The sequence below is a fragment of the Manis javanica genome, chromosome 9, assembly GCF_040802235.1.
Source record: "Manis javanica isolate MJ-LG chromosome 9, MJ_LKY, whole genome shotgun sequence".
In the NCBI taxonomy this organism is placed as follows: Eukaryota; Metazoa; Chordata; class Mammalia; order Pholidota; family Manidae; genus Manis; species Manis javanica.
Window position 1 is genome coordinate 103485190 of NC_133164.1, and position 16345 is coordinate 103501534.

At 39.7% G+C, this 16345-nt stretch overlaps 1 protein-coding gene, 1 long non-coding RNA gene and 2 other non-coding genes across 4 annotated transcripts in view; 3 read left to right on the plus strand and 1 right to left on the minus strand.

Moving 5' to 3' along the window:
- The first annotated feature begins 52 nt into the window (after window positions 1-52).
- On the plus strand, window positions 53-1050 carry LOC140843443 (uncharacterized). The gene is made up of 2 exons (XR_012121218.1): window positions 53-160; window positions 884-1050. It is a non-coding gene; the product is annotated as an uncharacterized lncRNA (long non-coding RNA).
- Window positions 221-350, plus strand: LOC118972557 (small Cajal body-specific RNA 17). Its single transcript, XR_005061595.2, has one exon.
- Window positions 417-499, plus strand: LOC118972555 (small Cajal body-specific RNA 18). Its single transcript, XR_005061594.1, has one exon.
- Window positions 1051-6494: 5444 nt separating the features above from the next.
- The window catches only part of MYO5B (myosin VB), a 309980-nt gene continuing 300129 nt past the window's right edge, over window positions 6495-16345 (minus strand). Inside the window, exons 37-40 of the mRNA XM_017665463.3 lie at window positions 15823-16108; window positions 14977-15151; window positions 13352-13432; window positions 6495-10317 (exon numbers count right to left, since the gene is read on the minus strand). Coding sequence (XP_017520952.3) covers window positions 10165-10317; window positions 13352-13432; window positions 14977-15151; window positions 15823-16108 — 695 coding nt within the window. The 3' untranslated portion in view covers window positions 6495-10164. The remainder of the gene's footprint in view (window positions 10318-13351; window positions 13433-14976; window positions 15152-15822; window positions 16109-16345) is intronic.

Genomic DNA, 16345 nt, shown 5'->3' on the forward strand with positions numbered 1-16345 from the left:
CCGGTGGGTGCCGGGGCCGGAAGTCAAGGGGGCCGGGCGCGGAGGGCGGCGAGAGGGGATTGGCTGAACCGCTCTCGCGGGGTTGGGGTGGGTGCTGGGCGGAGCTGCAGAGGCCGACACCGGTTGGTTGGCGGGAAGCTGGGGCTCCGGGGCTCCGCAGGTCCGGGGATCCGGGGAGAAAAAGGGAGGTAGGCGGGCGGATGGTGCTGCGAGGGTCGTAGTCAGGGGTTCCCGATACAGCCCCTGGATGAGCTTGTTGTATTTTCCTTATATGATCAGGTCTCCGCTTGCCCGGAACTTGAGAGGATTATGAAAATGTGTTTGGCGAAGTGGGGCCTGGGGACCGGGGGAGGGGAGATTAGGTTAGGCTAGAGATAGGGAGGATCAGAGAGGCTTCTGCCGCCATAACTGAGCCCTGGTCGATGATGACGTGACCACTGCGCAATCTGAGTTCTGGGAACCAGGTGATGGAGTGTGTTTTGAGAACGGACTGAGACCGGGCTAGCAGGCACCCCAGGCCGAGGTGCGGTAGACCCGCAGCGCCAGGGCTTGCAGGCTGCCAGGCAGCCTGGGCCGTAGCTCGAGTGGGTGGGAAGGGGTGGTAGGTGGCCTTGAGGTCTTTCTGTGACCCAGTAGGGAATGCCTGCTCGGACTCCTGTTTTTCAACCGCTTTGGTGGCCCTCTGGCTATGTGTTTGTTCAGAGTCCAGCTTTTTTATTGTGTTCTGTCTTAACGAACATACAGAAAAATGAAAAGACAACACAGTGAACGCCCATACATCCACCACCTGTACTCTACAGTTGTTAACATTTTGCCGTATTTGCTATATATCACATCCCTCCATCTGTTCTTCCATCTAACACCCTTATTTTTTTTAATGCAGACCTCAGTACAGCAGTCCCCCCTTATCTGCAGATTACGGTCCAAAAGCCACCAGGGAGTTACCAGCTGAGATTCTGTTTTTCCCAGGATTGTGTCTTGGAGGCAATGAAAAATGAAGCCAGCAGACAAGAGTATGAAGCAACCAGAAAGTTTAATAAAAGAGTGAAAGAAGAAAGGAAAGCTTCTGCTTATCAGGAGGTCGTCCAAGGGAGGACGCCGTTAGAGCTTCACTGTCTAGGGTTTATAAATTCAGAAATGGAGTAAACCACACAAGTGGTTGGGAGTTGTTGCTAGGGCCTATTGCTATGGCAGAGCTAGGATCAAAGGAAAAGAAAAATTCCCTTTTTCCTCAGGCTGCATCTTCTCTGATGTCAGGGATGAGGCTTCTTTACTGTAAAGCCTTGACCCGAGTTCCCTTGTGCCTGAGCTTTACCGGGCAGGACCTTGAGTTCTATCTGCCTGTGTCTGACTAACACCTGCCTCAAGGGGATGCCTGGAACCATACCTAAATCTCGATACACTGGTTTTTCCATACATATATACTTGTGATAAAGTTTAACTTATTAATAGTCACATTAAGAGATTAATAATAACTAACAATAAAACAGAATAATTCTAACAGTATTATAATAATTATATGAATGTGGTCTCTCCCTCTCAAGATTACACCTCACACCAGTCAGATAGCTAATATCAAGAAGACAAATGAGTGTTGGAGAGGATGTGGAGAAAAGAACCTTGTTATACTGCTGCTTGGGATTGCAAATTGGTGCAGCCACTGTGGAAAGCAGTATGGAGGTTCTTCAAAAAACTAAAAGGAGAAATACCATATGACCCAGCAATTCCACTTCTGGGAAATAAGACAAAATTACTACCAAAAGAAAACAAAATCACTACCAAAAGAAAAGAAACCACTAAGCCAAAAAGATATATGCACACTTATGTTTAATCACAGTATTATTTACAATAGCCAAAATATGGAAACTACCTAAATGTCCATCAATAGATGAATGGATAAAAAACGTGGCGCACATATATAATGAACTATCACTCCCATGAAATCATGCCATTTGCAACAATATGTATGGACCTAGCTGGAATTATGCCAAGTGAAATAAGCTGGGCAGAGAAAGATGAATACTGTATGATCTAAAACAAAATGAACAAACAAAACTGAAATAGACTCATAAACACAGAGAACAGATTGGTTACTATAGGGTAGGTGGGTAAGGTGTAAGGGGGTATAAAAACAGGTATCATTAGGAAAGAAGGTGAATGTTGTTAATCTTCCTTGGAAGAAGCAATAAAGTATTTGGGAAGAAACCTTGCTAAGGGTAACTTTCTATACTTGCCAGTATTTGGTGGTTTAGTTTCCAAAGGTTTATTTGCTTTTTTTTTAGTGGGGGTGGCGAAGGGTGTCTGGGCCTGTGAGATAAAGTGTGGGTTCAGGTAGGTGGAGAAGTGAGACAATGTCCCTACCAGAAGCTTAGACTTCCTCAACCAGGGTTCCTAGAGAAAACAATTTGAGTGATTATTTTTTCAGTTTTTTCAAGGATGGCACAGAGCTAGATGCATAGGAGTTATTAGGTATAATGGATGTTTTAGGGCATTAGTACTTGATGTGTGTTTGAAAGTTAGTAACCCAGTTCCAGTATTTATTTATTTTTTTACCTGGTGTAGTTGCTTTTGTTAAAGGCTTATTTTTTCCTTTAGGGCTAGTTATCACTCGGGATGCTTTGGGCTGAAAATAACAGAGGACTTGACTTCAAATGGCCTAACCAATAAGTTTTTATTTCACAGAACAAGAAGTTTGTAGGTAAGTAGTTCAGACACTACAGTGTCACCAAGCTCCCAGGCTTTTGGTTGCTACAGCTGTAAGCATCCTGTCTTCATGAAACTGTTCAAGTAGAGGGTAGTGAATATTTCTCACCTCATTTTATGGAGAAGAAACCTCTTTTCCTCCAATTGCACTTGCCAAAATTGAGTTGCATGCATGTGCCATAACTGCAAAAGTGACTGGGAAAACAGGTGTCTTTGCAGCTACCATCTTGTAAAGTGGACTCTGTCAATAAGGGTGGAAGCTGGAAAAAGCTTTTGGGTAGGTGACCGACCATCAGCATCAACCAGAAGGGCCTTTAATAGCAGTTACCTAGTAGACTTTGATATAACCTGAATGCTCTCATATTGCATACTGATATCTCTACATTGCTGTGATGAATGTGGGCTTTCACATTTTAGCTCATGGTTGAGAATTTGGAGCTCTGTCCTTTTGGCACCACTTGTCAAGAGTTCTCCTTTAGCAGCGTCCTCTCATTGGACACATAGCACTGTTCATGCTGTTGCTCAAATTTATTACTGCACAGCACTGTATACAGTCTCAAAAGTATCATAAAGAGGAAACATAGCTTTATTACAGAGAAATCTTGTGGGTATTACCACCTTAGTCAAATGGTCAAGCTTAACATCACCAATAATTGGGCAAACCGACATCATGTACCCCCTTGATGCATTGAGGACACAACTTCACCTCTGTAGGGCTTTTTCAAAGAACGTCTGACTTGAGTCTAATAAGCAAACAATCAGAAGAATCCAAATTAAGGGACATTCTGCAAAATAAGTGAGCTGAACTCTTTAAAAATGTTGATGTGTGACACAAAAAAGCTTGGGAATGGTATATTAAAGGAGACTAGAAACATGACAATTTAATGTGGAATCTTCAGTTGGAACCTGGATTAAAAACAACTCTGAAAATCAGAATTGGGACAATTGGGGGAACTTTAAGATAAGTTATGAGCTAGTCATATTGACATTACTTTTCCTAATTATGTTAATTATATTGTAGTTATGTGGTAGGTTGTCCTTTATTCTTAGCAGGTACCCAACGACATGTTCAGAGGTGAAGAGTCGTGATGTCTGCAAGTAATTCTCAAATGATTCAGAAAAATAATGCATACAAATACACTGGCAGAGCAAGAGGAAAAGCAAATATGGCAAAACATTACCAATTAGGGAACCTAAATGAAGAGTATATGGTTGTTTATTGTTCTATTTTTATAACTCTTCTGTAGATTTTTGACTTTTTCAAAATATAGATTGGGAAGAAAAATCTCATGAAAGCTACAAAATGACCCAAAATAAATTCTTTCCTAAAAATGTAGGCCTTTTCATGTTTAACCACATTAACTAGTATATATTGTACAACACTATGTATCAATTTATAATTTATTTGGTTTAGACATGGAACCTCTAATGAGATTAAAGTCACTTTTCTACTCCTAGACATTTAGCTTTCAGTATTTAAAGAAATGTATTATCATTTATTTCTGTACTTATTTTTTGGAGAAAAAAAGAGTGACATTAGCATCAGACTGGAAATCAGTGAATCTATTGTAATTATGTAAATTCTAGTTTCATTAAGGTTTCATTAGGATTTCAGAAGTATCTGCCCTCTCCTCCACATTTTCTGGATAATCTTACGCTTAAACTTCTTATAACACTCAAAATTGATGATAGCAACAATGGCTTTAGCAGTTTCAGTTGTGGATACTGGGAAAGCTGGTGAAGTTTGTAGGGGGCTAGGACAGTTTTAAATGATTATATGAATTTGAGTGAATGTAGTGAGTTGGCTCATCTTGAGTATGGCAATTATGTTTGCACTACTCACTGTTAATCTGCTTTGATAACAGCTTTTGATAATTAAAGGGCAATTATTAGCTTAGGTGTGGTTTTTGCCCTTACAATACCTGCTTCAGAAAGTTCAAGTTGCCCAACAAGCACATCAAAAGTGAAATGTGAGCAGAAATACACCGATTTGCCAGATCCTCCATTTTAAGTTTATGCTAAGTCTTGGTGCATTCCCAGAGGCCATAGGACATTGTTAGAAACTTAGGTGAAGGATGTATATTTGTGTTTTTATCCTCTCTTTGAAAGCTGTTTGCAATGTCTATATCCTTACCAAGCCTTAGAATTTCATTTAGTAATATAACCTTAGGCAAATCTCTGCAAAATGCTAATGTTGGGAAGGGGACAACACTGTGTCAGTGCCCTTCAACCAAATTCTTGGAACACACTTGGGTTCCAACAAGTTGGGTTTAGCATTTGCGGCAACACGGGAGATGGTGCACTGAGGGGCACTTCAGTGAGAGGGTGTTAGGAGTTGGGCTTTGGTTTGATGTGGGGAGGGTTCAGGCAGCAGGGGTTCACTCTGGATTGGGTGCTGTCCAGAAGTGGGGACAAAGTCTTGATTGGATAATATAATCCTATCTAGAAAGAAGAAGGATGAGAGCTATTGGATTTAAAGCTGCCACTGGTGAAGAAGCTGCAGTCACTCAGATTAGCTGGGAGAGGGGATGTTTTGCTTTGTGTCACTTGCATAGTGATCTCATCTTTGCGCTCAGGCAGAACTATAAAGTGGCCTTGTATTGTCTCACTTCATCAGTCACAGAGTGACCCTGTCTGATGTTGGTGTCTTGTAAGATCGTGTACAAAAGAATACCCCGGCTTAGCTCTAAGTGTCAGCCTGGTCCCAGATGTCAGGCTGTGCTTTTCTTTCTCATGTGTTATTAGTGTATCTTGTATGAAATGTGGCTGTTTGCAGAGATGGTTTTCCTGTTGAGGCCTTGAAGCCTAGGCTTCTCTGAGTCTGAGGGGAAGGCTTTCCTGATGGAGAGGTTATTCCATCAGCTGTGGAGAAAAAGGCAAGTCCATCCTTAGGTTGGAAGTTGGGTTCCAGACTGATTGGTAAATTGTGAATATTTTTTCTGTCAGGAAACATTTCAATGTGGTTCCTAATGGTGGGTGTTTGAGGGCTCCATTCTTGGAGATGTCTTATTCTACATTTGGGTGGAGGTGGTTATGTGCATTTTGAAAAAGATTTCCAGGTGATTTTGGTGTGCATTCCTCTAAGAAACAGTCTACCCATGTTTCCATATGGATGTTCAGTTTCTGAGCTCTTCCACTGGTCAGTTTGTCTATCTCTGTGCCATGTCCATGCATCTTAATTACTTAAGTTTTATAATAAGTCTTGATACCTGTTACAGAAAGTTTTCATTCTTTTCCTTCAGGAAGATCTTCCTTACCCCCCATGGGCCTTTGCAATTCCATAATAAGGCTCATAATTAGCTTGTCAATTTTCACCAAAAACTGTGTTGAGATTTTGATTTTTAATCTACAGCTCAACCTAGGGACAACCAACATTTTTGTGGTAGTGTTATCCGTGATATATATTTGTCCAATTTTTTAATGTCATTGTTTTACTTGTATTTTATCAATTTTTCCATAGAGCTAGTATTTTCCCACTAATTTTTAATAACATCTGTATGCAAGTATGTATGTGGTCATACATGAATGAGTCTGGTTCTGGGTTCTCTGTTCTATTCCATTGATCTGCTAGTTTTTTCCTACACCAACATTGCCTTGAGTTCTGTAGCTTGTAGGTAATTGCTGCGTAAGTTCTCTTTTACAGGGAAAGTTTCCCTCCACCCACTTGTCAGGCTCTAGTTTGCCAACCCTCTGGTTTAAACAATTGTGATACATGTTTGAATTAAGGTCCCAGAATGTAGTTTCTCAAGAAAGCATTAAAAATAAACATTTCAGCCAACGGTTAACTGCAGTTTTAAATTTTAAATTTGGCACACTTTATTCATCCAAAAGTATTTATTTCCACAAATATTTATCCATAGCTGAATATTAGTGACTAATACAAGCATTTTTCTATAAAGGTGTTTACAGACTTGTTCAAAATGGAAAAATATTTTTATCAGTATTTCTTCTACAATGTTAGATTCACCCCTGAATATGTGAACCTCTTCAGAGAAGCAGTGCATTATCTAAACATCAGTTGGTGGCAAAATGTTGTCCAAATCTGGATTATTCTAATACAGCGTTACTTTAGAAAGTAGCTTCAGTCTTCTGCTTGATCCCCTTTATTAGGATTAGAAATTTCTTTAGGAAAAAACCTTTAGTGGCTAATGACCTTTATAATAAGGGAAAAAAAAAACAGTCTTGTATTTGTCATTTTGTTGGCACTAACTTCTAATTTTCTTTATCCCATAATTCTCTAATTATGACACCAATATGTACAAATAGTTATGGCTGTTGGGCTCATGCAGCAAATTAACTTGAGAAACTGACTGCAGAGAAATATTCTCTGAAGAAACACTACAGGGTCCTGCCCCATGCCGTCACATTATCAAAACCAGGAAGTCATGTATGCATTATACAAGGATTTCAGTTTAGGATACCCTTGCTGCGTTAGAACTAGGTCAAGTGTATGAAAACAATTAAATTTACTATATGCAAAAAAAATGGGCTCTATTTACTAAAATCTTACTGCATTCAGGCTCTAACTAAATATTTGTGAATTGATGGTAGTAGTGTTCCTGTTTTGTTTTCCAAGTTCCTAGTTTTGTCATTTGGTTTTACAAAAGCCTTAACATTTAGTATAGGAAAATCAAGGAACACATTACTCCTATTGACATGCTCCACAGAAAGGGGAGAAACAGCCCATTCACCTTGGGTGTAATCTTGCCAGCTACCAGGATTCCACCTGCAGCTGTGACGGTGCAGGGAGAATGCATGTAGGTAGTATGCTTGTCAGCATCAGCAACAATTACTGTGTATATAACATACATCACTATTGGTTAACAGGTCCCATTTAACACTTCACAATTCTTTAAGCTATTAAGTATTTGAATCTTAGGTAATTTTTAAAATGCTTCTTTCAAAAGACAAAACTCTACCATGATGTTATGTTAAACCTTAAAATTCTTCCCACAACACTTATTTGGTAAGTCAGTTATTTTAGTAACTGCTAAAGGCACATAGTGAGAAGTGTCAACTAAATTTTAAATATTAAAAAATAAAGATATCTACTTCAAACCTTAATATTTAAGTTACTTAAAAGTTACTGATTTCATGAAATTGGGAAATGTCTCAGTTGAACTTTAAAAATGTGCAAATAAAAAAATGCTAACCAAAGGTCAGTTTTCCTAAAGATGCTCCTCCTAGTATTCATTGTCAAGTTAAATAGGGCAGATCTGAACATTAAGTGACCAATTACGCTATTGTTAATGGTCTATAAAAACTGTTTTTAAAAGTTATAAATTAAGTACAGTTCCAGTGAAATACCCTTATTATTTTTTTTTTTGGAAGAGGAAAAGTATATCTGCCATTTCTTAGGCTAAGTAGAGGACTTTTCCTAAGGTCCCCTCCTCCCATATTTACTCTAATTGCTTAGCTGCTATTCAGTGAGTCCTTTGCACCTGGTGATTAGCCAGTGACGGCAGAGAGGTAGTGACCCAAAGAGATCAAGAGAATGAGGGTGTAAGACAGTATGTAAGGACAATAAGTCATTGCATTTATGGAGTCACTGCTTTTCAAACTCCATAACATTCTAACAAGGCATTTTTCATTATCTTGAATATTAAGGATGGTCCTTACATGAGAGACTCAATTGCAAACTAAAGTGCAGTGACAAGCAAATTATACCTAATGAACAACTTTAAAAAGAGGCAGCCACAGACCTCACTGGTTTAGACTGGCCTTCCAAACGAAGTCGGTGTGTGGGCTGAAGGGTGTGACACATACACGTCAGATTACGTAACTGAGGAAGCAGCAAAGGCACAGCTCCATGTGGACCCCCAAGAGAAGCCAGGATGTGTGATGTGGAGGTAGAGGGGGTAATGCTGATGACACGTGTTTGGACATGACGGTCAGCAGTCTTCACCTAGGTGTCCTGCCTCATTCGGCCCCAGCAGAGGACACAGGGCTGTTCAGTGTTTGGACCATGCTGTCTCTCCCAGAGCCTATTCAGTTGAGCGGCTGAGTGAAAGGAGGAGGTGGTGTGGTGGGGTGGGTTCAACTTGCGATTCATGGAGCAATCTGATCTTCTGGATGTAATGCAGAGGCTCTTCTATGATTTGCAAACACCATGTGTTCCATTGATGGGAATAGCATGCTGTTATCTCCCCCAAATATGAAAAATGTAGTTTAAAAAACAGGGCATAAGGAATATGTAAGGTATTGTAACTGAATGCCTGCTTTTGAAGAGGCAAGAAAAAATGTGTAAAAGCAGCAAAGATAAAATCTGGTAATGTTATTACTGAAATTCCTTAAATCCTATTTCAAAGCAGAAATAGGGTTTTTATGTGGTAAACTTGAAAAATGTTGAACATAACCTAAAAAGAAGTTGATATAAGCTATCTCTTTAAAAAGAATACACGTAACACACAAACCCAAAAACCCTTTGGGTAATAATTTAACAATCCTTGAACTAATTTTTTAAAAAAGTTTTTCAAATAATCTCACCCCTTAATCTAAAGTTTGTTTTCCTTTACTATTTTGGTTATCTGGAATTACTAATACATTATGTGATGTTCTTATTGGACATTTAATAGCATTAAGGGATTAAAGGCTTTCATGCTGACTTGACTTTTAATCTGTGAATAAAACAAGAGTTGTTATTCAAACATATAGATTTTGGTGAAAGTTTTGGTGACTTAAGTGCATGGATATGTGCAAAAAATATCTCTCCATCTTGCTCACATTTTAAGTTTGGGACAGCAGCATTTTTAGCGTAACTCTTCCATAAACCCAACACGACTCAAAAAGGTTTGAGCACATTAGGGACTGAGCCTTCTAATTTTGCTTCAGAAACAAATACTCCAAATGTTTGGTCTGGAGTTCAATTACACCATTGTCTCTGCATCACCAGACATTAAAAATACCTTTGGGAAACTTCTCAGAAGGCCCAGGCCTGTGTTCTTGTTCTCAGAACATTTCCTCACAAACTCAACTATACCTATGGTTTGTCAGTGTGGGGAAATGTCACCCACTGCAGGACAGTATCATAGTTATTAGGACCACTATTTGTTAAAAGTCCTCTGAAGCCAATTTGTGTGACATATATTTTTAGTATTTCACTTTGTACATTCTCCACTCAGATGCAAAGATCGAAACTAGGCAGTTTCCATTTTATAGACTGGCACCTTTTATATGGCCATGGGGACTGCTTGGTGCTGCAGATTATAAAGTATATTTGTTTAGATCAAAATCATCTCCTTAAAAAAAAAACTTCCATATTTCAAGTGTTTTTATTCTGAGCAGTAGGTACAAAAAATAATGACAGATGTGTCTTATTCTGTATAGTTCACTCTGCACAGGTTCTCAATCTCTGATTTGATCCACTTTTAAGATTTAACATCCTCAAATTCACTTTACTGTATATATTTCCTTCTTGCTCTCACTGGGAATGGAGCCAACGATGGACATGGATGGGCCTTTTCAGACTTCATTGAGGAACTCCAGACTGAGACACGCTGGGATGTGGATGGAGTCCATGGTCAAAGATGATGGATTAAATGGAAACAAAACAGGAAACATGTGCTTGAAGTCTAAGAGCAGCTGCTGAGGGTCATTTCGCTCCTGCAGTTGTGCCTGTGGACAAGAATAAAACCACATATAATACTTACTGCACCTAAAAATAGCCAATATGTGAACTCACAAAAGTGAATTGGCAAGTATCTTGGAACTATTAGGCAGGACTTGAGGAGACATGGTCTCTATCCCTCAGCTATTTAAGCAGGGAGAGAAACGCTATAGTGGCAGTGGAACCTAGAGGGATGAACCTGGGTAATGAGTGGAAAACACTGTTAGAGTTCTAGGTGCCAATTTATAAACACCCATGTTTGGCATCTTGAAAGATGGGCCAAAATTTTAAAGGAATTTTAACGGTTTGAAAAAGTAGTTTGAAACAATAACCATTTAGAGATGAATAAGCAACCAGCCTTACTAACTTAAGATGCCAAATGACAGCTTTGATTGACTCTGGCAGAATGGTCTCTCTAGGATGATTGACAGTCCAATACTCAGCTCTCTGAGCTCTGTTTTATTATTACAAGCCTATCACACAGCACATGAAAACATACATAAAATGTGAAATGGTAAAAAACTTAAATTTTTTCATAGCACATAAGGTCCTTTTATTTCTCTTACTTATAAGGGTTTTCACTCTTTAAAGGGTTTGAAGAAATTGTGAAGGATGTAGAGGGAATAAAAATGGGACAAAAAAAGTTAATTATACCTATATTACTACAATTCAGCAGCAAAAGGTCTGTATAGTTTAAATACTTAAAATTCACAAGGTAGTCATTTCACAGGACTCCTCCTGTGGCTCCTTTGGTGGGTTTTACAGTCCCTCAGATTTACATTTTTAAAGGTTGGTGTGTTCTCTCTATGCTGCCCAAGCAAATGGTTTTAAGAAGCAACTTGTAACTTATCCCATGTAAGATAAGCAGGAGGATGGCGTGGATTGTTGCACCATTTCTCCTGAGCATTCTCTAGGGAGAAACAACATAAAACTGTAGCTGGCAAAAAACCAAAAGAATATTTTAGTATTTAGCATTGCCAGATACTGAAACTGGCTGCTGAGGAAGGCTCAGACTGACCCTACATGTCTGCAGAGATGTCTGATCAGCCTTCCTTACCTGTGTCCTATGTCCTTAATTGAATCCTGAAGTCTGACCTGGCACATATTCTTTGACCTTTGGCCTGAATTCTCTTGTAAAAAGTGCTATTTTAATTATAAGCAGTTGCAGCTCTCCCTCTGTTGGGTATCTCAGGTATCTGAAACCACATGAGACTTTCTAAACCCTTAGCATTGTAGTGCGTGTAGATTATCAACTTGCCATAAAAATCAGAGGTGCGTCAGATCCCGCAGTAGCTTCTCTTCTGCCACCATACTCCTCCTCCCCCCTCGAGCGTGAGACCGACATACAGCCTAACCTGACCTTTCAGTCAGCACCCCCCTGCCTTTTGAGCAGATTCACCTGTGTTGGTGAGTCTCTGCCTGCTTCAGTCTATAGTCTATATACCTAATGACCCTTTGCATTTTCCCAACTGCCCTTAAGAGAACACCACAACCTTTACTCTGACTTGGCACCCCTCCCTTGACCTTCAGCCTCTATTCTCTACTTAGACACAATGCTAAATTTAGTCTTTGCCACAGCTTCAGTGCTCGCTCTCCACACTGAAGCATTGCAAAACACTCTGAATAAAACCCCCAGAATATGTCAGAGAGAATAGCTTCTCCCCCAAGGCCCCATGTTTTGTCAAGGTTCTTCCGTACTGGTCTTTCACAAACGGTCAGTTTGATTCCCCTTTTCCTCACTCCTCCTCTGAGCGCTTCCCCTGTTCTTTTTATCCTTTTTCCTGTTGGCATCACTTCACTGGCTAAAGAGGTCATTTACAAGTTTGAGAAAGAATTAAATCTCCTCAAGGTGTTCACCATATACAATACTGGGAGACTGTTTTTCTGAATAATCTTTTTTTTTTTTTTGCTTTTTAAGATTGAACTCTAGCTGATAAACATTATATTGAACACAAGTATACATCCGTGGTTCAACATTACATTATTAAATCCTCACCCCAACGAGTGCAGTGATCATGTCAACACAGGAAGATGTTACAGAACCAGTGGCTATATTCTCCGTGCTGTACTTCCATCCCCGTGACCAACTTACAGTACAAGTGAAATTTTTGTGCCTTTATCCCCCTCACCTTCCCCACCCACCCAGTCTAACCTCTCCCCCGTGGTAACCACCAGTCATTTCTCAGTGCCTCTGAGTCTACTGCTGTTTTGTTCATTTTCTTTTTATATTCCACAAATAAGTGAAATCACATGGTATTTGTTTTTTCTGTCTGACTTACTTCACTTAATATCTTCTAGGTCTATCCATGTTGTAGCAAATGGCAGGCTTGCTTTCTTTTTAATGGCTGAATAATATTCCATTGTGCATATGTACCACATCTTTATCCATTCATCTATTGATGGACACTTTGGTTGCCTCCATATCTTGTAATAATGTGGCAATAAACAGGGGTGCATGTATCTTTCTGAATCAGGGTGAATAATCTTGATGTGACTCATCATTCAGATGCAGTCAGCTAGTTACACTTAAAGGTCAGGCATTCAGCCAAAAATCACCTAGGGCTCAGCTTTAGTAGCTTATCTTTAAGTAAAAAATTCCCATATCTTAAAATGGATTTAATTATTTTCCTAATATGTTTTCTTTAAAGCACATTCTTTAGGACAAATATTATAAGGCAATATCTAAGAACTCCCAATTATTTTTTAAAAGAGTATTTCTTAGTTCATAGGTTGAGTTGATATTCTGCTCATTTTGTTAATTCCATTTGGTGCTGTAGTTCAGTAACATGCTAGTGGCAAATGAAATAATACACTACGTCTAACATCTGAGAGGCAGACACTGTATAAGAGTTTGGTAGTACATGTGTGTAAGTTTTTCATAGATGATATGGTTCATCTTTACCTAGAGTGAAAGCCTAAGAATATAAAGTCTTTTAGCATTAATATAACCAGCATTTTATTAATAAAAAGAAGCAAGGTTAAAATCTAAACTTCAATTCCCTTTATTAGTTTTAGACCAGGACTTTATAAAATAAAACTCACCTGGATAGTTCGTATAAAGGCCACTGTTACCCGTTCTTCAAATTCATTCAGGGGAGTATACAGGTTTAAAATTTTGACAATCTGTTGGAATAAAAACAAAAGTTGAACACAGAGCTAAAAGAAATAAGACAAATTTTGAATTTTTTTCCATCAAATGAATACTTTTTTATTGAAGTATAATTGATACACAATATTATATTCATTTCAAGTATACAGCATAGTGATTTAACAGTTATATACATTAAATCCTCACCCCAACAGTGTAGTTATCATCCGTCTACACAGAAAGATGTTAAAGAACTAATAACTATATTTTCTATGTTGTACTTTCATCCCTGTGATTAATTCATACTGTGATTGAGATTCTGTGCTTCTTTATCCTCCACTTATTTCACAACCCACCCCAACCCCTCCACCATGGTAAACACCAGTCACATCTCAGTGTCTGAGCTGAATTTTAAAGAATATATGACATGGATGTAAGAATATGATCCTCTTTAGACAGGACCCACAACTCAGAGGGAGCTGGGGTGACGTTCAGGAGTCTACATTTAGTAAACTAGAGTCTGTGAGCTTTGACTGATAGATCTGGGCCCTCTTTCTGCATTCATATCTCCAATATACCCACCCTGCTCCTCCCACTATGCTCCATGGTTTATAAGATGATGAAGATTTTAGGAAACTGTTGCTTGAAAACCTCAGCCTCTTATCTACTGGTAATTTAAAGGTTTCTTCAAGAGAATATTGAGGATCTTACCTTAGAAAACAAAGGCCTTGTTTAAATCACACCTCCTTACCACTGACCCCCCAGATCACTGGAGGAATAGATTGATTTTGCTGTTTGAACAGAGGGTAATCTTTGGTCTGCCTATCAATCTTTTGGTGGGAATAGCCTGCCTAAATGCAAAGCCATGCCAGTTGCCTTCTAGACAGTGAAAGCAAAATATATTTAAAAGGGGAAAAAAGTTTGAAAACCATCAGTGCATTTATAGAAGGAAGTAGTTTTCTTAAGAGTTTGGTATTTCATTTTGTGACATCACCTTGTGGTGGCCTGTTTCTAAACAAGCACACTCACGATGGAGGGCAAGGTTGCCCTGCACGTGGACAGGATTTATCTTTCTTTTTATAGACTGGTAATATCTTTGTGACTGAGTCCTAGTATAAATACAATTTTGGCATGGGGGTCAGGAAAGGAAGGGCTTTAATGCTTCTGGGTTCTTAATGTATTTATTTAAAATAACGTAAATGGATTCTAAGTGAAAACATGAACACAATGAAGTTACAATCACAAAGAAAGCAATTTATTTAATGACAAATATCTGAAAAAAAATTTAAATTTCTAGGTGAGAAACATTCCAGAATTCATTGTGTTTAAAAATCACACTGAGCCTGATATTTTATGGGTTACCACCTTATCTTCCTTCCTAAGTGTGCAAGAGGGACCAGAAAGATAGCGGAGAAGAGGGGCCCACACCAAACTGGACTTTGGTTCAACCAGAGGCAGTCCCCTCAACTGCCACTTGAGTTGACATGCAACATTACCAAACTTGCTGGCAAGAAGAGACTTGAAATGGGAGCTGGGCTTGCTCTGTGTCCCTGGGTGATGGGGTAGCCAGTGCCCATACCTGCTGGGTGCTGAGGGCGGTGCACAGAGAGCAGATGGCCTCAGCGTCCTCCGGGGTTTTCTTCTTTAACTGCAGGAGTTGGGCTGCTTGGATCAGAGGTTCCATGGTCTGAACCGCTCCACTCTGGTGAAGGTTTCTTCCCCGAAGCCACTCCTCAAGTTGACTAATATTGTACCTTAGACACAGGCAAAAGTGGGTCGTGTTAACCTGGTCCTCCTCATTCCCTGGGGTCAGCACACCTGTAGCCTCGCTGCCCCTCGTGTGGTTATTCCCTTCACCTGAATGATCTCGCATGGGCACGAGCTGGAGAAGCAACTGGTGCTTGGTAACGTTTTGTTAAATGAATAAATGAATGAATGGGTGCAAAAAATCAAGCAAAGATAAAGTACCTGAAGTATCTGTATAAGTTAATGGGGAAGAAGAGGCATTCAATATATTCAGTTAAAACAACCTGTATTCAACAGTCATATTTACATTTCTGTGTGAGCCTTTATGCTTCTTAGCTCATTGATTTTTCTTTGATCTATCCACACTATATCCAATCTATGTAAACATCAAAGCTTATTTTTTACTTCTCCATTCTGACATTTTATCTCTTATTGGAATATAGTTTATATACAATGTCTTCAAGCTTTGAACTCATTTGTTTACCAAGTTGCCATCTCAGTATTTGATGAATTTCACCAACAAATAAAAAGGTGATGGAGTTCAGTCATACACTGAGTGCAACAAGGATTGTCAGTCCCATTAGGATTTCATTTTCAGAGGCAGATGCCATGTCCCGACTCCCACTGGCATGCACGGCCCCTCCAACCATGTGGCCAGGGCGAAGCACCGCTCTCCTACCGGAGCTGCATGCCTGTGCTCCACGAGCAGACGTCCTTCCGCAGGAGCAAGTTGTTTAGAGTCACCGCGTTGATCATGTAGAAGAGCTGTTTGAACACCTGCAGGATGATCTCGGGGTCCAGGCCCTGGTCACACATGACTGTGTGAAAGGAATTCATCTGGCGGATGACGGCTTCCAGGCAGTACGAGTTATCCCCGTCCACCATGCTGGAGGAGCGCTTCCGGTAGCCCGTTGGCTTCATACCAGATAGACCTTGAATGCTCTCATTTTCCAACATGGCAGAAACTGAAAGAAAAGCATGACTAGAGAAGCTGGCATGTTCCCCAGAGATCTGTTTTGCACCCAGATTACACAGTACTCAGGGCTGTGGCACTCACACCACCAGAGGTATACCGCATTGACATGCTCAGGAACTTAGAGCAACTGGTGTACAATATCTAATGTGTTGGTCCCTATGTGGGGTAAGATTTCCATATAGGAATCTTGGACCAAATGTGTGGATCAAATTTTCCCTTAAATTGA